The sequence below is a fragment of the Xenopus tropicalis genome, chromosome 1, assembly GCF_000004195.4.
Source record: "Xenopus tropicalis strain Nigerian chromosome 1, UCB_Xtro_10.0, whole genome shotgun sequence".
Taxonomy (NCBI): Eukaryota; Metazoa; Chordata; class Amphibia; order Anura; family Pipidae; genus Xenopus; species Xenopus tropicalis.
This window is the reverse complement of record NC_030677.2, coordinates 112360643-112385128: the sequence shown is the minus strand read 5'-3', so window position 1 is coordinate 112385128 and position 24486 is coordinate 112360643. Positions and strand designations below refer to the sequence as shown.

General features: G+C 39.4%; 1 protein-coding gene across 5 annotated transcripts in view; it reads right to left on the bottom strand.

The window, feature by feature from the left end:
- The window catches only part of eps15l1 (epidermal growth factor receptor pathway substrate 15-like 1), a 90144-nt gene that overhangs the window by 29710 nt on the left and 35948 nt on the right, over nucleotides 1-24486 (bottom strand). For 3 of the 5 annotated variants that reach the window (XM_012956850.3, XM_012956864.3, NM_001128041.1), the window contains 3 exon segments: nucleotides 15851-15911; nucleotides 15101-15183; nucleotides 3447-3582 (listed from right to left, as the gene is read on the bottom strand). In XM_012956850.3, coding sequence (XP_012812304.1) covers nucleotides 3447-3582; nucleotides 15101-15183; nucleotides 15851-15911 — 280 coding nt within the window. 5 annotated transcript variants of the gene reach the window in all.

The window sequence follows — 24486 nt, the reverse complement described above, 5'->3', positions numbered from 1 at the left end:
CACGTCTTCTATCGGCCAAGCGCAGGCTACGCCCCCCATTGTTTTTTTTTTTATGAAAGATTTGGCAGTGAGCCAGATGCAGCCATCAAAAGAGCCACATAGCCATAGAGAGCCTATGCAGCCATAGGTTCCCTACCCCTGCCCTAGAGAGTTGTGCACCACCAGTGCAGGAGTGAAATAAGAAGTATAAAAGGCAGCACTAACTTGAGTTGGACTATATATACTTATATGCCTTATATAATACACTTAAAATCATTAAAGGGCACCTATCACCATAAAATTGCTTCCCCCACTAGATGGGCAGGGTAGTAATCTTCTAAAGTTCAATCAGTTTACAAAAATGCGCTATTAGCAGATGTAGGTAACCTCCCACATTCTCCCAATTACTGTCCATCATGCAAGCTCATTCTCTATCCCGGTCTTTTAGACTGAATTCTAAAGGTCTGCATAAATTCACACAAAAATGTTGTATATAATTATGGCTAATAATTTTTGTGAACCCATGTGCTCCAATGATAATATGCAAATGTTTACTAAGACTGGGCCAAACAGCTAACACTAAAGGGTTATTTATCATGCTAAAAGTGGAGTGAAACATTACCGGTGATGTTGCCCAGGGCAACCAATCAGCAATTAGATTTCAACAGTTAGAAAACCAAAGCAAAGCATCCAATTGGTTTCTATGAACATCATGATTGGTAATATTTGACTCCACTTTTTATACAGCATGATAAATATACCCCTAAGAAACAGACCAAAGATTCACCTACAAAAGTCTTATAGAGTTATGTAATAAAAGATGCAAAGTTTGCTACAGATCTAATCACTGTCATATAGCAACCAATCAGCAGGGAGCATTTACTGGCCACAGGTTTAAAAGCAAACATCTTATTTGTTGTTATTGGTTAATGCATCTGGGCAAATTTCTATTACATATGGGTGTTAATGTTATGAAAGCTTTCTAGCCTACATTACCATCTCTGAAATATTTGGTCATACCCCACCTAGTCCTGGTGAAAAGGCAATCCTTCAGAAATCTCACTACATAATTAAAACAATCACCCTTCATAATTCATTGCACAAGAGACTTTCCTTTCTGAAATACAAATCTATATTTGCATTCTGTCACTCAAGATAAAACTATATTTACATGTTATGCTATACTTACATACATTTTTCTCACTTCTGCTTTGCTCCATTACTTGTTAGTTAACAAATTTCAGAATATGCAGGGCTGTATTTATGATATAGGCACACAGAAACCCGTGCCTATATGGAGGATACTTGCAGCTAAATCTACAGTACAGCAGGGCATGTTTTAATTATTTTTATATGAAAATCCTTCTCTACTACCCACTCTGCCCCAGAAGCTCACAGGCAGCTTTAATGTTTCAAGTCCCCTAGACTTAAAATCAACCATAGACTCTTTTGTTCTTCTACATGTGATTTTTATCATTGCTTGGATTATCCTATGTGGCAAAACTATCATTATACTGAAGTAAAATATAGGAAACCATAGATCATCTATCAAGGCAACTTTGGCAAATTGCGGCCATAGGCGATTTACATTCTAGTTGGTGGGATGGTATTGCTTACATTCTAGCCGATGGGATTTGTCGCGGCACGACTAACCTCCCCGTGTGTCACAACCCTAAAGCTAGAAGAAATCTGGTGTGTGTTTTTTTATTTAAGGATTACCAATCCCTTTTCAGATTCTCCCACTTCTGCTTTTGTTCCACACCACAAGCCACCGACTGCAATTCCCTCCCACAAACAAGGTCAATTGTGTGGCTGCAACTTACAGCACTACACAGCAGTAATAGCCACTATGGAGATATGCATTCATGCCATAAAGAAACGCATTTCTTCCATCTGCAAATTTATTACTCCAGAAAGCAAACTTGTAAAAAACAAAAACAAAAAAAAAAGGCCTGTTTCCTTTGAAATGATGTCTTGTCATTAGTGTAATATCCTCCCTGAATAAAGCGGAACTCCACCCAAACACAACTTGAACTTTTTGAAAAGTAAACAATTTCAAGCAACTCTGCATTATACATCAGTTAAAAAATATGCAGCCTCTTCATGACTGCTTTGAAAAATGTATGTAAAAGATCTTTTAGTTATGGTAGGACCAAGCTTATCCTGAAATGATTGTTTAAAAGTACTACCTGCTTGGTCCTGCAAACAATAGGACAATGGGCAAATTTCTTGAGATGAAAATTTTCAAAGCTGCCCGATCAATTTTCTGAACAATGTCAGCTGAAAAAGAACAACTTTTTTGCAGCTGGATTTCAGCATATAAAAATAGCATTTATTTATCCTTTTGAAAGGACCAGATTACAGTGGTAGGTTTGCAAACACAACAGCCTTTACTATCTGGAAAATGAGTCTAAGAAATCACAGGTGGTGCCTCTGTACAACCCAAAAATGTCCCTGAAAGCAACAAGGATGTAACTGGCTGCCACCATTTCACAGATCAGAGAGTTCTGAAATGAAGTGGTTTCCTCTGCAAAGTATAGTTCTAATAAAAAGAAATGTGAGACTTACATTTCAAGAGAGGGGAGGTGGGTAGGTTTGATGTATTGAATATATAGGGAACTGGAGATACAAGAGATAACCCATAAAACACACTTTCTTTCTAAGGACCACTAACACTTATCTGTAAAGTACAGTTTAAAAGCAGCTATACACAGGGCAGTGCCGGGCTCAGAATCCCCCGAGTCCTCATCCCATTGGAATTTTTAAATCAGCTTTTTGGCCAGAGAGCTAATTAAAATGGTCTCAAAAAGGGCCAATACACAGGCAGATAAGCTGCAGACTTAAGGGCCCAAATAGCTGGAAACAAGCATGTACATTGGGAGTGGGGAGAAGGCAAGAGAATATATTAGGTTAAAAAAAAGAAAACAAATAAAATGGAACAAAATGCCTAAGTAAATTTTTGCATTTAGTGGTAACTTATTGCTGCAGAGTAAAATTTCCCATAATTTCTCAGAGTAAAGCCGGCCATATGTTATAAGATTTGCTTGTTTGGCGAGGTCAGTTTTTTCCCCTCATATGGACTATTTTAGCCAGATATCAGTCAGGAAAGACCCGTCGGAGGGGCCCCATACACAGGCAGATAAGCTACTAACATAGTCTGAAGGGTCCAAATCGGCAGCTTAAATCTGCCACCTTTAGTCTTTAAAACTTACAGAAACCTTGAGATGGTAGCAGTCTTATTCAGGTTTCTAGTGTTGATAACAAACATGATTACTGTGAAACAAAAAGTGTGGTCATGTATGAGAGATGCTTAAGGAAAGCTTGCTCTATCTAAGCCAAAACATATTGTGAATTAACTGTAAATGAAAAACTATATAACTAGCAGGATATATAGGTTAGAATTACAGAAAAGGCTAGATTTGGTCTCTAAGATCAGCCAATAAAGGATAGACTTTATGGGAACTTACCACTTGGGGGTTTTGGCCTTGGGGGTACACTCCTCTTAGGAGGCAATGCTGGAGTGTCGTGTTTGCTTTTGAAGGGGTCGTCAGAAAATCCAGTACCAGGGAAGGTAGCAGAAAAGGGATCTGGTGCTTGGTGCTGCTAAAAACACGATGGATACTGGTTACAAAAATGGTATAAAAGTTAAATGGACATTACTAGATTTTGACAAAAAAAAAAAAAATTTAAAAGTTTTTTGTCTTTGATTATAATGCAGTAAGAGCACATATCATAAAACTGTAACAAATGGTGTACCTTTAATATACTAGTATTGGATCTCTTATCAGAAAACCCATTATCCAAAAAGCTTCAAATTACAGGGAGGCCATCCTCAGAGTATATTTTATTTCAATAATTCAAATTACTAAAAATTATTTACTTTTTCTCTGAATTAATAAAACAGTACTTTGTACTTGATACCCAACTAATCCATATGGGTGGCAATCAATCTTATTAGGTTTATTTAATGTTTTAAATGACAGCTTATGGTGATCCAAATTATGAAAAGAAACCGAACATAGAAAAATAGGTACAAGGTACAAGCATTCTAGATGATATATCCCACACTTGTTCTCTCCCACCAATAAAGGGGTTGTTCACCTTCTAAACACAATTTTTCCATTTCATTTGTTTTCAGAAAATACACAAGAAAATCTATTTCTCTGTTAGGTAATAAAATGTTTTAAATTGTAGCCTATCTTTTTATTAAAGTAATCTCCTATTCAATATTTCAGTCTCTCATTCAAATCACTGGTTAAATGGGTCCTATTTATAAATGAATAAATAGAACTCCAGCAACAAGAGAGCTGCTACATTGGCAAACTGGAAAGCTGTAAAAAAAAATCAATATAGTTGAAAAACCAAAACAATTTAATATAAAGACCAAATTAAAACATAGTGAGTATCACCAAGTAAACATACTAAGGCTGATGCCCTACGCCTGCTACTTGTGCCTGCACCCGAATGAATGGGATACGCTTGGGTGCAGGCACATGTAGCCGATATACACACGAAAACGCGAGAGAATGCAAAGTCTCGCGTTTTCATGCGTATATCGGCTACATGTGCCTGCACCCGAGCGTATCCCATTCATTCGGGTGCGGGCACAAGTAGCAGGCGTAGGGCTGAATTTTCGGCAAGCGTTTTTCCGCTTGCCGAAAATTTCAGCCCTACAGGTGAACTATTGCACTAAGGTGAAAAAAGGTTGTTGGATTACTGTGCAGTGATGGAATTCCCTTCTCCCTGAAAAGGTTGTACTGCAGCCAAGAGGCCCATGGTGACTCTGGACAAGCTGCAGAGATCTACAGCTCAGGTGGGGGAATCTGTCCATAGGACAACTATTAGTCGTGCACTGCACAAAGTTTGCCTTTATGGAAGAGTGGCAAGAAGAAAGCCATTGTTAACAGAAAACCATAAGAAGTCCCGTTTGCAGTTTGCCACAAGCCATGTGGGGGACACAGCAAACATGTGGAAGAAGGTGCTCTGGTCAGATGAGACCAAAATGGAACTTTTTGGCCAAAATGCAAAACGCTAAGTGTGGCGGAAAACTAACACTGCACATCACTCTGAACACACCATCCCCACTGTCAAATATGGTGGTGGCAGCATCATGCTCTGGGGGGGCTTCTCTTCAGCAGGGACAGGGAAGCTGGTCAGAGTTGATGGGAAGATGGATCGAGCCAAATACAGGGCAATCTTGGAAGAAAACCTCTGCAAAAGACTTGAGACTGGGGCGGAGGTTCACCTTCCAGCCGGACAACGACCCTACACATAAAGCCAGGGCAACAATGGAATGGTTTAAAACAAAACATATCCATGTGTTAGAATGGCCCAGTCAAAGTCCATATCTAAATCCAATCGAGAATCTGTGGCAAGATCTGAAAACTGCTGTTCACAAACGCTGTCCATCTAATCTGACTGAGCTGGAGCTGTTTTGCAAAGAAGAATGGGCAAGGATTTCAGTCTCTAGATGTGCAAAGCTGGTAGAGACAAACCCTAAAAGACTGGCAGCTGTAATTGCAGCAAAAGGTGGTTCTACAAAGTATTGACTCAGGGGGATGAATAATTACGCACCCCCCACTTTGCAGTTATTTATTTGTAAAAAATGTTTGGAATCATGTATGATTTTCGTTCCACTTCTCACGTGTACACCACTTTGTATTGGTCTTTCACATGGAATTCCAATAAAATTGATTCATGTTTGTGGCTGTAATGTGACAAAATGCGGAAAAGTTCAAGGGGGCCGAATACTTTTGCAAGCCACTGTATATCTGTATAAGGAGAGATCAAATGGAACCTCCCTGTCATTTAGGGCCGTGGCGCGGGCGACTAATTTCCCCGATATGCCATCCCACCAGCTTGAATGTAAATCCCGGTGAGATGGCATATGTGGCGCTACGATTTCCCAAAATCACAGAAGTTTCCTCTTAAGGCAACTTTCGTGATTTCGAGAAATTGTTAAGCTGCATATGCCATCCCACCGGCGATTTACATTCAAGCCGGTGGGATGGCATATTGGGGAGATTAGTCGCCTGCGAAAAGGGAGATTTCTAATCTCCCCGTCTGCCACGGCCCTTACACCGCAAAAATCACTCACAGTATTAACTCGCAGATAATACTAAATCCTTAGGAGTGCAGACATAATAGAAATATTAGCATGGGCCAACAATGGACATCAATTCTTGGTTAGAAAGTAGTCTGGGAAAATGCTTGGTAAATCTCATCTGCAAAGTTTCTCAGCAGAAACTTAAGGCCAGTTCTGAATATGTTCTTATGGTGTTTACAATTATAACAAGTGTAGGCAATTATGTGGAACACCTTCATAAAAAGCTTTAAAACAATGGCTAAAGCCTAATGATGCTGTATTGAGTGTTGTCAGGCTAAAATTTCAGTGCTGGTTCTGTAAAGCATTTCATCTTTCAAAAGAGGAATGAGAGGCAAAAGGGGTCGTTTTGGGGCTTCAGAAAGCGCCCAGGGTGTTAGTTTCCTTATGTGCAAGACAAAATTTGGACGTGTATTTTACGGATCTTAGTGACTCTAGTTTCTATATCTGGCTGTATCTGATTGTTATTGTAATTTTACTATATTGAAACTGTTTTAACTGTCTTTAATAAGCATCCTGTAACCGTTGGTACCTGTTCATACATCAGAGAGGGTTCTGAAAGTGAAGCGGTTTCCTCTGTGTATTGCTTTTTTCAAGCACCTGAACGTTGGAAAGCAGAGAAAAACCGGTAGGAGACATAAGGGGGTGGCAACACATGTTTTTTTATGCATCACTCAAAAAGACTGATTATTCTTTATTACTATAAGTCTTAAACCGCCAGTAACATATTCATTCTATTTTCTTCTGTTATAAAACTATCACAAAAGTTAATTCATCAGAAATTACATGTGTGCATTTTGCCTTAAAACTTGCAATCTCAAGATAATATACCTAATATAAACGTCAAAGAAAACAGATTCCTTTTCATATTAAGCAACAACACATCAATGTGTGTCCAATGTCACATTTATATATTCAGGGATTCTGAACTACATTACATTAACTTATCAGCACTTTTTAAGTGTATGGCCACCTTTAGGCAAATGGGCCATTTTAGATGCGCTCCTTAACTAATTAGGGTAAAAACATATGGAGCTACTAGTAAGCAGCTACTTGTCACAGCTACTAAATGCCAGAAAATACCCTTCCACGGACAATACTGAGAATTGCCTCTGCTAAAACACATCTAGAGACAATTATCAGTAAATGATCAGCATTGTCTATTTTTGTAGCCATGACAAGTAGCTGCTACTTGTAGCTCCATATGTCTTTACCCTAATTAGTTAAGGAGCACATCTAAAATGGCCCATTTGCCTAAAGGTGGCCATACACGGGCCAATTTCAGCTATCGATACCGATCTCTTAGACCAATACCGATACGTGTATGGGCCTCCCTGAGTGATGTCTGGCCTGAAATTGGCCAGATCTCAATCAGGTATGTTTGATTATTCCGTCTGATCAGGGACCACATTGGCTTGTTGATGCGATCCCTAAACAGATGGCATCTATGCTTGCCAATTTAATTCGATGGTTCGGGCCGATATCACCAACATGTAGGTATACATATCAGGAGAAGATCCACCCACTTGTCTTTATCTGTGTCTTTACCCTTAGGAATCCCTCTGGATGTAGCTGTAACAGATAAGGGGCTTCAGAGTGTAGTCTGCTTTATCAGTGCATATGGATGGATGGTTGACCTACACCATAATGACAGGTGTTTCCAAACTTTTTTTTTTTTTATTTTATTTTTAACTTTTAACTTTTTTATTGAGAACGACAAGTTACATAACATTTTCATGGTAAGTGGAGTTTTTTATAAGTACATCAATAAATGGTACAAATGTAAATCATGTATAAGTCTTGCGAGTCATTCTTTATGGGGAGGGGGAAGGGTGGGGGGGGATTGGGATGGGGGGGTAGGGGAAAGGTATGCAAGTCAGGGTCTTGAGGTGTTTCCAAACTTTACTTGTAACCAGCTGATTTGGGGAATCTGTGAAATCTGACCACCCACATTACATAACAGAACAACAGAACATCAATCATAAGTTTGTTGTCACATCTACTGCAGGGTGCAAAATGCAGTTCTCAGAGGTGCATGGGACCCAGCACTTAAAGGAGAAGGAAAGGTAAAAACTACGTAAGTTTTTTCAGAATGGTCTATGTAAATACAGCCATAAGCACTCACAGAAAAGCTGCGCTCTATCAAAAGAAATACAGGATTTCTTGTCTCCTTTTTTGTAAACATGTTCTTAGGGAATCTGACTTCCTCTCAGAAAAATCCTTCATTCATGGGGCCAGTTCAGGTAGTTCTCTCCTCTCTCCTGCTCCCCCTCCCATGATATGCAACCCCCCCCCTCACCCTTAGGAATGTGTAATCTGAGTTAAAACAGCTAAGCTACAAGCAGGAAGCTATGAAGACCATGCTAAAATTGCAGCTGCAATCTTAAGCAAACAGAGAAAGCTTCTAGGGCTCTTTACTCAGGTATGGTAACGCTTTCGGCAGAATAAATATAGTGTTCCAGGTAGGACTAATGTGGTGAATCTACAGGAAGTAAAATGCCAAAATGACTTTCCTTCTCCTTTAACTCCTGTTTTGAGTCTTAAGCACAGGGCTCTTGATTATGCCTTGTGCCTCGGAGGGCTATTTCTTGTGGCACCATAATAACATGCAAGTAAGGATGCATCTGCTTTTTAGCCTGCTGATCCCTCATGTGGCAGTCAAATGTGGCAGGGCAGTTCTCACATGCAAAGATTTGCAGTATGTAATATGCACTGCAGCCATAAAACATGGCGCTATACACCTGTAATGTGGTCTATGGTACATTAGTTACTAAACAAATTCAGTATTCTTCATACTAAATCAAAGGGAACTCTGGTGTTAAAAGAGAATTAAATTAAATTTGTTAGGCACCCTACAGTGATTTTAATTAATTACCAACCTGCTTCACCATGCCAGTGCTTCTCTCCAGTGTACTTTACAGAAAGCACACGGCCACAACCTTCTACTCTGTTCCACGCAAACTATGCACCTACTGAAGCTGATCACATGCAAAATAAAAAACTGGAAAAGAAGTTCTATTCTGGGAAAATGCCCAGGACGGACAGGGAATGCCTGGGAAAATGCTGTATAGGCCACTAGACCAGCATGTTCTTTAAGAATGGTAGCAGGTTAGCAATCAGTCACTTGGTGGTCCTTAATTAATTGGCAACCCCTAGTGATTATAGAAAGAAACATGTGTCTGCCTGGTTCTGTTCTTGTGATTTTAGTCAACAAGCCTTCTTACTCTGCTTTGTAAGTAAGATTTGTAGGTACATTATATTTATTTTTATTATTGTTTATTATATTTCTTTTAGCTATTAATCTAATTTCCTACTGTGCTAACAGAGAGGAAATGTGACTATGAAGGAAAGCTTGTATTTTGTGACTCCCATTTTCTCAAAATCAACCCTGTTTACAAAAGGCTTCACATAACAATTTAGGGCACTCAGAACATGTCCTATTACATTTATCACTGCAATCAGCAATGCAATGTAAGTGTGGTTATGCTACCAGCGATGAGAAAGTTCTCACAAGAAAAAGCTACTGAGCTGTGTACAAGTTTTACTAAACCTATTTTGGGCAGAGTTTTCAACAGTTCTCAAGGAAATAAAACACATCTACAAATGGACTAACTAGCAGTAAATGCTGAATTTAAAGATAGCTGTGGCTACTAATACTAAACAGGAAAAGTATATGTATTTACATTTTGTTTCTGTTTGTAAATACATTCTATTGTCGCAGAAGCCTCTAATGCACTGTGTGTGCAAAGAAGAACATTTCCAAACTCTAACATATTTCTGCCTTGAAATACATTTTTTAAGCAGTATATTGGTTATTAATGAGAACTGCAGTCTTGCAGGATCACGTATCAGAGGGGCTGCACAAGAAATATTATTAAAGATCTAGCAAATGTGAGGTCCTTATGTAATATCTGCATTGAAGCCCCACTTTCTTTTCTTTTGAAAACAGCAAATTGCCTCTAAGATGGTTGACCACAGTATAACTTATCATAGAAAACATGTCACACATTATAGCCACATGAAGCATCTAGTGGATGTCCTAATTAAGAAATGAATTAAAAACAGAAAAGGCATTTTACTACAGAAAGGGTCCTTTGCACCAAAGGGGTACTGCCACATGTGGGCTTTTCCCAGCATCTGTATAAGCACAGGCCAAGTTCTGCCCCACCGCTCCAATCTGCTTTGTAGTGTGTCTGTACCCCAATATACTTTGTTGGCCTGGGTGCAGACACATGGAGTGGATTTCAGCAACATAAAAATTTGAGTGTACGGTTTTGAGCTGTAATCTGCTCGGTGTGACTGTACCCAGACCCTGTCCAGGCCAATGCATGTGCCACTTGGTGCAGATACACCATAAAGCAGATCAGAGCGGAGGGGCTGTTTCTCAGCCTAAACTTATAAGTAGGCAAAAAAAAAAATGCCCTGTGAGGCAGTAGCCTAAAGTTGGCCATACACGGGCAGATCCGCTCGTTTGGCGATGTCACCAAGCGAGCAGGTCTTCACCCGATATCCCCACCTACGGGTGGGCGATATCGGGGAGGCATGTAGGCGAATTCGATTGTTTGGCCCTGGGGTCAAACGATCGAATTCTACACGCGGCAATGGGGCAGTCGGTTCTAACCTGGTCGATCGAAATCTGGCCAATTTCAGGCCAGATATCGGTCGACCAGGCCCCTCGGTTCTGCCCCTACGCAGGCCGATAAGCTGCTGAATCGGTCCAAGGGACCGATATCGGCAGCTATAATCGGCCCGTGTATGGGGGCCTTAAAGCTACTGCCATAAACAAGCATATTTCGGCTGCCAATTCAAGTCTTTTAGACCAGTGCTGTCCAACTTCTACGGTGCCGAGGGCCGGAATTTCTCTAGCATACATGGTGGAGGGCCGCTAATGGAAGCCAGTTTTGACCACTCCCCTTTTTTAAACCACACCCACTTCAAACCACACCTATTTTATCACAATGGTGGTAGCACAGCAAAATCCCAAATGCTTGGTCCTTACTGTGGGGATATCAACCATCATTCATATGTGAAAGAATTATGTCATATTAAGATATACCCTTAAATTCCATATGCCTCCTCCTCTCCTGTGGATAGCAGAGCAACCCCCAGTACATAATTACACACCTTAGGGACCATTTAATGGCTATTTCCAACTGCTAACAAACTCCCACAACAAACCCCTGCCAGGTTCACCTCCCACAAGCAGCATAGGGCAAGCAGAGTATGGCACACACAGGCAGCACTCTGCCTGCCCTATGCTGTCTGTGTGTGCCATACTCTGCCTGTCCTACCCTGCCTGTGTGTGCCATACTCTGCCTTCTCTATGCTGCCTCTGTGTGCCATACTCTGCCTGCCCTACCCTGCCTGTGTGTGCCATACTCTGCCTGCCCTACCCTGCCTGTGTGTGCCATACTCTGCCTGCCCTATACTGACTGTGTGTGCCATACTCTGCCTGCCCTACCCTTCCTGTGTGTGCCATACCCTCCCTGACCTATGCTGCCTGTGTGTGCCATACTCTACCTGCCCTATGTTGGCTGTATGTGCCATACTCTGCCTACAGTACCTATGTCTGAGGTGTGAAGAAGTGAACAATGGGAGTGATTACAGCCTGAGCCTGAGGTGTGAACACTGCAGGGGATGAACAATGCAGAGATTAAAAGGTGTGAACAACACAGGGGATTACATTTTTAAACAATACAGAGGGATTACAGCCTGAATCTGAGGTGAGAACCATGCAGGAGGCCAGTTAATCTCAGTACGGATACCATTTAATGCTTACTCAAAGGTAAGCCATCAAAGCAGCCAGACAGGTGGGGGGCCACACAGAGGGGGGTCGCCAGTTGGACAGCACTGTTTTAGACTGATTTGGCAATTTATCTGCCCATGTATGGCCATCCCTGACAGATAAACCCAACCAACAACTTGCTTAAAATTGGCCAGGTTTGATGTTTTGTCGGATCAGGGACCGCATCTGTCTACTGATGTGGTCCTTGGTCCAACGGTGCCTAGGTCTACTGTTTTAATTTAATCATTTGGTCCTAGGGTCAAACAATCGAATTAGCCTGATATCACCCACCTTAACTGGGCATATCAGGAGATGGATGGTTTTTTTGGTGACCTCACCAAACGAGCGGATCGCAACGTGTAAAGCCATCTAAGATATATTTTATGGTACTCAAGGTGGTAAAAATTACGAATATGTTTCAGCAGCAGAACTGTGTTATCTAGTGATATCTCATCATAAATAAATACTGATAAGATTGCAGTAGGTGCCAAAGTATCTGCTGGATAGTTGTGGAATTATAAAAATAACAAGAGTTAATTTATGTCATTCAATGTTTGTCAAAAAATTGTATCTAGTGGGGTTGAGCAATAAAATATTTTTGCACAAGTACTTATAACTTTCTAACAAAAACATGCTGTGATGAGTCCTCAAAGCTATGCTTTGGAATTAAGTTCAATGAGTACTTTTACAACTGTTACAGCATACAGCTTGTTTTGCAAGCAAAGCGATAAGATTTTTAGGGTGATACTTTGTAGTTGTGCAGCTAGTGTAAAATTCCCTTTGATGTGCAAGAGACAGTAAAAGGGAGAGCTGTTGTTTCCTCCACAACATGATTTCATCTAAGAATCAATTCTGTTTTGCACACAGTGGCAACAGTTAAAGGTCCGTTGCTGCTTTTGAGTATTGTGTTTTAAAGCATTTATTTCTGGGTTTCATAACCGCAGATAATAAAGAGGCATGCCATGTAGTAGAAATATGCATCTTATCAAAAATGTGCAAACAAAGCAAAAACGTATTCAGAATACCAACTTAATATAAAGCCTTGAGCATGACAATCTTGTAAAAAAGGAACTTATGGACTAAAATGTTTTATAGTACAGGCTGTACAAAAACAAACAATTCAAAATAATCCTATTGGGTTTAATAAATGTTTCAATGATGAATCAGCAGACTTGGTGATCCAAATTACAGAAAGATCTCTTAACTGGAAAAACCCCAGGTCCTGAGCATTCAGGATAACAGGTCCTGTACCTGTACCTATTTATTACAATGCCTTGAACGTGACAATCCTGTAAAAAAGGAACTAAAGGACTAAAGTGTTAATTACTTTATAGTACATGATGTACAAAAACAAACAGTGTTTGTTGAGTTTTGAAAAGGAAAGTGGTAAAACAAGATGGCCCCCTGGTCTTAAAACCTAAGCATCTTAATCAAAATTTTAAGGAGTATTCTTCTGTTAAAAAAAAAAAAAATAGAAAAATCTGTACATTTATAGGAAATGTTAACAGGCAAAAATGTAATAGATTAATGAGAAGGTATCCTAGCAGAAGTTATACAGGAGACATACTGTGGTCTATCCAACAAATTAGCGATATACACTAAATGTCTGTAGAGAAGAAGCCATTTTATTTCAAGGCATAATGCACTTTTAGACAACATTAAATGCAGTAAGAAAATATATAGCAATAAAACGTATCTTTAAGTAAAAATGTCAACATGGAATAAAACCACACATCTGTTTATCTTACCCTTCACACGTGGCTTTGAAGTGGTGGGAAAAGATAGCAGCGAGCTGGGGGTTTCAATTTGTGTGGGTGTCATAAAGCTCACTTTGCTTACACTGACATCTAGGGGCAGGTCTATCAATAATCGAGTGAGTTTTTCCACTATATGAGGAAACCACAATCACAAATATACTGGAGAATATTTATGGAAAACTTGAACTCTATTAAGGGTAATGTCCCACAGGGAGATGAGTCGCCCGTGATTAAATCAGAGATGTATTGCAGCCGACTAAATCTCTCCATGGGACATTAGCCTATGGACATTAAGCCTAATAAACCCCACCCTTACCCTAGCTACAGCACAAGGTAAGATTTATCTTTTCAAGTCAATGATACATGGAGCTACTTGTAGCCACCTACTTGTCATAGCTACAAAATAGGCACAAATAGATAAGGGGCGTACTCCACAGGAACCTGATTGAGGTTAAAAAAAAAAAAAAAGTCTGATGCGTTTCATGTATGAAAACACATCATCATAGACACATGATTACGTGTTTTCATACACAGAACGAGTCAGACTTGATGATGTGAAATAAAGTTTTACTTTTTCAAGCGACTGGTTCGGTGCATGCAAAGTATTTGATGAACGCTTATTAACTTATATGAAGCACTCCATTTGGCACTTGAATAGAAGTGAAGCGTATTGATAATCCATGTTTGAAAGCACCTAAATTGTATTTCTTCACGCAGCTACAAAAACAGACAAAACTGATAACTGTCTCATGTGTTTTAGCAAATCTTAGTACTGCCTATGGAAGGGTATTTTCTGGCTTTTTGTAGTCGTAACAAGTAGCTGGCTACAAGTAGCACTGTGTGACAAAATCCCCCCAAAATGAATTGCCATAGTATAACATTAGGATCAGTGGAAGTAAAACCTAGTACTTGCAGTAATCTGGCCTAATTAAGGGAAAATGTAAAGGGAGGCAATTTCCTGCGACTAAGGTGGAACACAGGGAAGGGAGTAATAGGTGAACTTAATTTTAATGCTACGGCAAGTCATTGTTGCCTGCGGTAGTGAGGATTTAACCACAGGCAACGAACCTTACCATGTTCCATCACCCTAAAGAGCAGCTCATCATATAAAGGCGTCTCAGTGGACAGCTGGTTTGACTTTACTCCTTGGGATCAGAAAGTAGGATGGGGCTTTAGTTTTATTTTCAAATTTTGCCCTGTTTAGAGCAATAAATAACAAAAACCATAGATAGGTAAAAAAAAAATGTTCAGCACAAGCCCTTCATTAAACCAGTGTTGAAAAAGATGGTATACCGTTCCTAAAATATACTAGTGTTTGAGAATAAAAAACGTGGTTGGAGAAAAAAAACATTTTGAGTTTTGTTACAATTTTTTTAATTTATGTTTTTTTTTCTTGAGCCTCCTAGTGGCAAGGAACATAAAGAATTGCAGAATTGTCTAAATACCAGAGTGCAGAAACAACCTTGATTATATTACCTTGGACATGTGACTAAAATCGGCAAAACTTTCATTGCTGCTGAATGCGCTGCTCCCAAATGGGTCCAGAGTCCCAAATGGATCTGAAATTAAAATGGCAAAATGCATATGGATACATTTATATCTAAAGCAATTACAGTACATATTTATATACTTAGTTCCATAGTTGCCAACAAGTTACACAGCACTTAACAACACTTTCTTCCACACAGTTCCCAGATGCTAAGTCATTGCTGTAAGTCTTGGCTAAATTGATCCCTATCAAAGATAAGGCTTCATCTTTTCCAAGTAGCAGTGACGTTCTCATTTTACAATAAAGGCATCATTCATCACTTGATAAAATTTCACAAAATGGGCAAAACAAACCTATTCCTCCTAAAATGGACAACTACCCTACATGCTGTGGGGTTGACTCAATTAACCCTCATTGTTCCTGGGCCATTATAAGCTCCAGGAAGCCTACCTGACTTTGTCAACGATCAGGGACTGCTCTGATGCCCTGAAGCATATGTTGTGAAAATGAAGGAAGGTCCAAAAGACTTCAAAACAAAATATACTAATACTTCATAATCTTTAAATTCCATGCTCTATTTATAAATAATAACACTGTAGAAAAGCTAACCTCCATATTGCTTTTCACAGGGTCATGCTTTGTTCACTCTTGTGACCAGAGGAAAACTTAGGTAAGCCAAAGTTATTTTCCTGGCAGGTAATTCTACAGCTGACAAACTGTGAAACTTTAATACTAACCTGTTTTTTTCTTTGGCAGTGTGGAAGAGATGAAAGGATCGCTGCTCTCAAATGGATCAGACTATAAAAAGAGAAAAAGAAAAGTTTATATAAATAAATTTATAAATATAAAATCTTTATTTCAATTTGCCCAAAGAAATCTTGAATTTAAAATGTTTTAAAATATCAATTTTATTCCCACAAACTTTTAAATTAGTTTTATCAAGACAGATTAAACATTAGAAAATAATCCTAACAAAGCAAACTAGTCAGCATTTTGGTGTAGATAATGAAATGCCAAAAATGATCTTTGGCTGCCAAGACTTGCTATGGAAAGCTGTTCTCTTAAGGTGACAAGGACCTGATATGCCATCCTATGGTGGGCAATTAGACAGTGGATATATGGGCTCTCTGACCGAGGAGTGTATCAATGAGCAGATGTGGTTCCCAATCCAATGGGAAAATCAAACCTGCCCGATCGATCAAGATGTGGCCAATTTCAGGCCAGATATTGGTTGGGTAGTCCTGTCAGAAGTGCCCATACATGCTGAAATCTGCCCGTGCCATCTTGAGGCGAATGCCCCACAGGGAGATTAGTTGCCTGCTCTTAAATCTCTGTTACTGCAAGCGATTAATCTCCTCGAAATGCATTACCACCAGAAATAAAGTCGTTTTTCTGAAGACGTGCTAAGTTTCCTCCTAATGGCAAGAGACGTATCTTTAAGTGTAGGGGTAGATTGTCAGCCTGCACTAAGCCACAGGCTAACAATCCACCCCGTGTGTCCTTGCCCTTAGAAAATATAATACAGTATGCATGAAGCTGTAAGACTGTAACTGAATCTTGATCAAAGCAAACCCCAATAATATCCTGTAAACTGAGGGTGACCTCTAGCTTCCAGTGTCTCCACATTCTACTGTTAAACATCAGTTTGCAATAAGTAAACAGCACACAAACAAATGTATACCCTCACCTAAAATCACAAACAACTGTGAGCATGAGCTAACGCCTAATATACTGGTATCATTGAAGCCTCAAAATCATGTATGCTGCTCACTTGTTTACAACAATGACACATAATCTATTGGGTATGCCATATTGGAGACTATTTACTGATCACTGAAGACTTTTAAACAAAACCACACTTACACTGTTTTAAAAGAGGCAACATTTCTTGTGGTTTATGTTGTATACACCCTTGGTGGCAGGATGTGTGTTTTCTGCAACATTATTTGTATTTATGGTTTGTAACTTTTTTCTTTATTTTGAAATAATTTTAACTGAAACAGTAAGTCTACAATGGAAAAATGCATGATGATTCAAAAAAAGGGGGGGCTGAGGGTCTAGAGTGAACAATAATGGCAGGTGCAAAAACAACTTGTATAGTGCTCCAGAAAGAAGTATAGTTATGTTCATGTTCCTAAGTGTACACATTTAACATGATTTTATATTTATATGTACTGCTACATACAGTGTGTGTTGTTTCAGCATTTTAAAACATGCTAGTAAATTCTGCTATATGTATTAGAATGCTGTTGTGTTAAATGGTTACTTAGTTAATAAGTTAATAAGTCTCCGGTTCTATAGAAGTAGGTAGCATTAACTAAAATGCTTATGTTTCAATCTGCCAATTTAGTGTTCCCAAAGTTGATGGAGGATTTATGTTGAGATATGCGTGACTTGACCATTTGGGTTGTCTCACCTACATAGATGAGCCCACATTGTCAAGTCAACATATAAATCACATATTTAGTGGTACAGGTATGATTTTCCTGTAATAAGACTCTATACCCTGTACTTGGAAGCACAAATGCCTTTTCTTTGATAACACTGTGCTTCAATAAAGCATTTTGAATACAAAAAAAAAAGTGTGGAAGATTTTTTTGAGAGAAGTACTCAGTATGGATCATTTGGATCACCTGTCACACCACAGACAATTTGCTAACATTTGAAAAAGAACTGATAGAGTCCCCACAGGAGTGTGTCAGAGGGGATCATATTTATCTTGGAAACAAACTATATTCTTTACTGATCTTTAAAAATGTCTTAGATTTGCAACCACAGAGCACAAAAACCTTCCAGCGGTAATGTCAACTCCGAGGACAGCCTGGAACCTAGCACTCAAGATGTATCCACAACAACCCCCAACTTTAACACCCAATATACCCTTATGGACAAACTCTCGACTCCCCCATTTCTATAAGCTCCCCGATTTCTTGTACTGGCCGCGCAAACAGATCAGGCGTCTGCAGGACCCACTTGATGGCTCTACACTGGGAACATATGAGTTCTTTAAAGAGAAACTTGCAGAACCCACTCTCTCCCAATTCCGATACTTTCAATTTAGGCAGGTATTGCAAGCACAGTTTGGTGGAGTTGACATACAAACCTCCCAACCACAGTTTGAAACTGCACTCTGGTCCCCCACTTTAACCAAACCTACATCGACACTGTATAAAACTCTACTACAAACAACTCCATCCCCATTCAAAACAGCACACCGTAAATGGTTGTCCAACGTCCCAGATCTTACAGAGGAAGACTGGGAAGAAGCAACAGATAGAGGGTATTATTACTTATTTTCAGTAAGAGATAAACTTGTCCAATTTAAATGGCTGCACCAATTTTATCTCACGCCTATACGACTGAGGTCCATGGGACGCAACCCCGATGCACGATACCATAGATGTGGAATGGAGGAGGCAAATTTCTTACACATTGCCTGGTCGTGCCCGCATGTAGCCAAATTTTGGTCTGAGGTTATATGTGTCCTAGCAGACAAACTAGAATTCCCCAAAATTGACACCCCAGGTGTGTATACTGGGAATCCTGGATGAATTAATAACTACCAACCATGCTAAAACCAGATATAGAACACTCCTATACTACGCAAGGAAAATTATTGCAATGGCTTGGATGGGACCTGAACCTCCTACAGTTCAAAACTGGATTACCCTGGTAAATCAAGTTTTGCCCCTCATTAAACTTACTTTGCTAGCAAGAGGTTCCAAAAAGAAATTTGAGAAAATTTGGAGCCCATGGTGGGAGGCAGGCCTAGGTGGACAAGGCTCCTTGACATAAAATGCAATAAAATATAACCTCCCTCCCTATTTTTATTTCTTTTTCTCTGCTTTTTGTTTTTTTTCTTGTTGTTTTTGTTTTTATGTATGTTGTTTAAAACAATAAAAGGATAATCTATGAAAAAAAAAAATGTCTTAGATTTGCATCATAAATAACTGAAAAACTGAAGTCACAATAGTTCCCCTTGAAAATGCATTCTGGATGGCAGATTCGATGATTCCAGGGAGTTAACTGTGTGGCTTTATTTTTATTGCTTTTCATTATGATCAGGTCCACTCTTATATTAATTCATTTTGATGTGCTAGCAAAGGTATGGTTTCTAGGCATAGGGAACACGGTAACCAAATAGTCTGGGTTGTTGCATAAAACAGGACATAAATCAAACAGAGAAAACAAAATAAAACTGCATTATAATGCATGTCACTATATGGAGAATTCCTGTTTTAAAGGACTTAATTCTCTCTCACACTTGCTAGCTCTTTCCAGGGATACCAACATTTTCTGAACATCAGAGCAGTGTGATCAAGAGGTGGATATATGTTGTATATATGTAATATTACAAATGATGACATTCTTTACTGCAGTATAAAAATGAAGAAATATAGCTTTTATGTGTTAAGTCACACTGACATCTAGTGGTAGAAAAATATGTTACTAAATTTTCTATAAAAACTACAAGCATGTCATAATCTAATTTTCAAAGCTGAAGACATGAAAAAAAGAAAAAGAAAAGAAAAAAGTCTAGGGAGTTCGCTACATCTACAACGCAAAGAAATATTACTTAACATTTTCACCTAATGCTGCAGGTGTAATATATTACCTTATTATTAACCAATTTATGAAAAATTATGTAAAAAATGTTTTTATGAAAAAAAGCAGTCTGTGCTTAGAAGCAGAGCTTAGATCTCATGCATTTCCTCACCACGTGAATGGATAAATTGTATTTATAGGATATGCCTTTCCACGTGCCAAACAGTAGCCTTGACATGGAGAGAGGGAGGAAGGCAAAGGAAGAAGCTAGTTAATTGCATTTTCTGTTTTGAGAGAATGACTGATATTCTCTCGTAAATGTCTTAATAAACACTGGATACTATAACATTTTTTAATTCCAATTACTGCAGCTTAAGTTTTTTTAACAGATTTTTTGTGAGGTCTTTTGGGTGATCAGGTCAGCAGTCTTTCAAAATGTAGTTATTTTTTTCAACAGGGGAAGTGTACTATACGTACGAGACAGGAGGCACAAATGTTGTTCTTTCCAGTCACCCCTAAAACATTCAGCCCTACATCCAAAGTCAAAGTCTATCTGCAGCACTCCCAAAAACCTTAGTTGGGTAAACAACACAACTCCTTAGAAAAATCTTGCACTGAAGAATGCATTTATAAAATGTTCATTTTTTTTTCTTTTAAATGGGGGGGGGGGGGCTCGTGCCTTTATATGGTCATGGAACTCCTTGGTGACTTATACAATCCCTATATTTTGCAATAGGGGGTACTTTATTTACTATTTAATAGATAGCCAAAAAAATAAGAATAACCCAGTTCAAAAATTTAACTCAGGCATGGTCTTTAATGTTTAAAATCTTGCCCAATAACAGGATTTACTGCAACTAGTGCCAGTGACATAAATACATATTTAAAGGCAATCACATAAAAGTGACATTGTTGACGTGTTATGCCCCATCACTTTCTCAAGGAGCACATGACCGCGTGATGTCTGCAGGAGTGATGGGGTTCCTTTGCACCTTGAGAAAGTCCCAGGTGGCGGGATGTAACACATGCCGGTGGTGTCCCGATATCTCAAGTAATCTGTAATCTCAAGTAATCTGTAACTGCCTGGTTATGGAATTAAATGGCAGGGCCTGTTGACACGAGAGTGCTATGGATTGAGCCTTATATATCCACTGGAGTAGTGAGATGGATATATACACATACACAAAACTGGGCACTGCGATTTGAACTTGTGTCTTTAGTACTTGGTATGGATGTGTGGGCATATGAAAAATGCTGACAAATTGCAGCAAAATACAGCCCACGTTTATTATAAAAGATACAAGGAATTCCCCGAGTTTCATATCTCCTGCTGGAGAGGATGCCCAGATCCTGGCTCCTTGTACCACCTTTTCTGGACTTTTCTGCCCCCATATAATCCCTTTTTGGGACAAAGTTCATAGAATAATCATGAAGGTTACATGTTTAGATGTACCTAAAGACCCACTGACTTTTTTGATTGTTAAACCGCTAGAGGAACTCTCAGCTACTTCACAAAAATTTGTCAACCACATCTTAACTGCAGCACATATAACAACAGCTGCAAAATGGTAAATAACTGAAACCCCATCTATAGCATAGGTCCATAAAAGACTATAATATGTCTCTCGAGACCACTATATCTCATGTCCAAAATAAAGTTCACAGGTTCCTAATTGTATCTGGTTTCATGGAATATTATACAAGCTAATTTTGGGAATTTTTAATACTATTAATAATAATAGACTTTTTTTCAGGAGGAGTTTGCTGCCATCTACAGGCCAAAGCTTCTTTAATCGCATTGGTGACATTTTGCAATCAAACTGACTAGCTGGACATGGACTGATATTTGGTAGAAATATTATGTTTTCTTCTTCTTAGTTTAGTTACTTGTTTGTAATTTCTGCATTTTTCTTTTCCATTTTGGGTGTAAAATGCCCCACATTGTTGTATTCATCTCATCAGAAGCGTTTCCATAGTCATTGTATGGTGTTATCTCATATACAGGTGCCTCAAATGTAATGTATATAAGCATTTTTCTCTATAAATATTAAAAAATTCAATAAAAAATATTGTTTTCTACCTCGTAGGTGACTGTTTAATTCTAATTGTTGATTGGTTGCTATCAGCAACATTACCAGTGATGTTAGCTTACACAATGTTATATATATATATACATACACACACTGCTCAAAAAAATAAAGGGAACACAAAAATAAGACATCCTAGATCTGAATGAATGAGATATTCTTATTAAATACTTTCATTCTTTACATAGCTGAATGTGCTGACAACAAAATCACACAAAAATTATCAATGGTAATCAAATTTATCAAACCCATGGAGGTATGGATTTGGAGTCACACTCAAAATGAAAGTGGAAAAAAACACTACAGGCTGATCCAACTTTGATTTAATGTCCTTAAAACAAGTCAAAATGAGGCTCAGTACTGTGTGTGGCCTCCACGTGCCTGTATAACCTCCCTACAAGGCCTGGGCATGCACCCACACAAATGGCCCAGGTAGTGCAGCTCATCCAGGATAGCACATCAATGCGAGTTGTGGTAAGAAGGTTTGCTGTATCTGTCAGCGTAGTGTCCAGAGACAGGCCAGTACATCAGGAGACATGAAGAAGCCCGTAGGAGGGCAACAACCCAGCAGCAGGACCGCTACCTCCGCCTTTGTGCAAGGAGGAAGAGGAGGAGCACTGCCAGAGCCCTGCAAAATGACCTCCAGCGGGCCATAAATGTGCATGTGTCTGCTCAGACGGTCAGAAACAGACTCCATGAGGGTGGTATGAGGGTTCGACATCCACAGGCGGGGGTTGTGCTTACAGCCCAACACCGTGCAGGACGTTTGGCATTTGCCAGAGAACACCAAGATTGGCAAATTTGCCACTTGCGCCCTGTGCTCTTCACAGCTGAAAGCAGGTTCACACTGAGCACGTGACAAACGTGACAGAGTCTGGAGACGCCGCGGAGAACGTTCTGCTGCCTGCAACATCCTCCAGCATGACCGGTTCGGCAGTGGGTCAGTAATGGTGTGGGGTGGCATTTCTTTGGGGGGCCGCACAGACCTCCATGTGCTCGCCAGAGGTAGACTGACTACCATTAGGTACCGAGATGAGATCCTCAGACCCCTTGTGAGACCATATGCTGGTACGGTTGGCCCTGGGTTCCTCCTAATGCAAGACAATGCTAGACCTCATGTGGCTGGAGTGTGTCAGCAGTTTCTCCAAGACGAAGGCATTGATGCTATGGACTGGCCCGCCAGTTCCCCAGACCTGAATACAACTGAGCACATCTGGGACATCATGTCTCACTCCATCCACCAACGCCACGTTGCACCACAGACTGTCCAGGAGTTGGTGGATGCTTTAGTCCAGGTCTGGGAGGAGATCCCTCAAGAGACCATCCGCCACCTCATCAGAATGCCCAGGCATTGTAGGGAGGTCATACAGGCACGTGGAGGCCACACACACTACTGAGCCTCATTCTGACTTGTTTTAGGGACATTACATCAAAGTTGGATCAGCCTGTAGTGTTTTTTTCCACTTTCATTTTGAGTGTGACTCCAAATCCAGACCTCCATGGGTTGATAAATTTGATTTCCATTGATCATTTTTGTGTGATTTTGTGGTCAGCACATTCAACTATGTAAAGAACTAAGTATTTAATAAGAATATTTCATTCATTCAGATCTAGGATGTCTTATTTTTGAGTTCCCTTTATTTTTTTGAGCAGTGTATATACAGCAACAAAGAGATCCGCACTCAAAGGACTTCTAGAATTAATATGGTGTTTAATGAGAAGACTCAAGAAGTCCTTTGAGTGCGGATCTCTTCGTTAGTCCATAGGGTGCACAGCATTTGCAGCAACAAAACCTGGGTGCTAGTACCAAAAAAAATGCACTGGAGCAAGGACAGCATTCCAAGGATTTAAAGAATTGTGAGCAAAATGTAAAAATAGAAAGGCTTATTGAGTAATAAACCTATTTTTACATTTTGCTCACAATTCTTTAAATCATAGGAGTGCTGTCCTTGTTCCAGTATATATATATATATATATATATATATATATATATATATATATATATATATATATATATATATATATATATATATATATATATATATATATATATATATATATATATTATACATCTTGTTTCCTTCATTCTTGGAATTACACAATCACAGTAAGCTAGCAGGTGCCATCATGGGGAACTTATTAAGGCAAGGATGCGCATGCCCATACACTGGCCACTCAAATAGATTGTGAGGAGGGAGGGTGTAAGTGAGTGCTGAATGGAACATGAAAGTAGTTGCCTGCTGCTATGCCTAAAGGTGGCCACACACTGTAAGATCCACTCGTTCAGTGAGGTTGCTAAGAGAGTGGATCCTCTCCCGATATGCCCACCTACGGGTGGGTGATATTGGACTAATTTGATCTTTTGGCCCCTGGGCCAAACTATCAAATTAAAATGGTGGGCATAGGTGCTGTCGGTTCAGGGACCACATCAACAAGCCGATATAGTCCCCGATCTGAGGGAAAAGACAAACCTGTACGATCGAGATTTATATTAATATGTGTTATTAATATGCTAATAATATGTTTATATTAATAACCATGCCTGAGTGCGATGCTTGACTGGTTTCTTTTTCTTCTTTTTTGTTAATAATATCAAATGATAGATTTATAATTTAGCATGACCCTTATTTGTTGCATAACTACAAAAAGAATGATATTTTGAGAACAAATATTAGTTAACAAAACAGTGCATCAGCATAATCTATCCAGAAGGACAGCTAATATTTTTAAGCTGCAAGCAC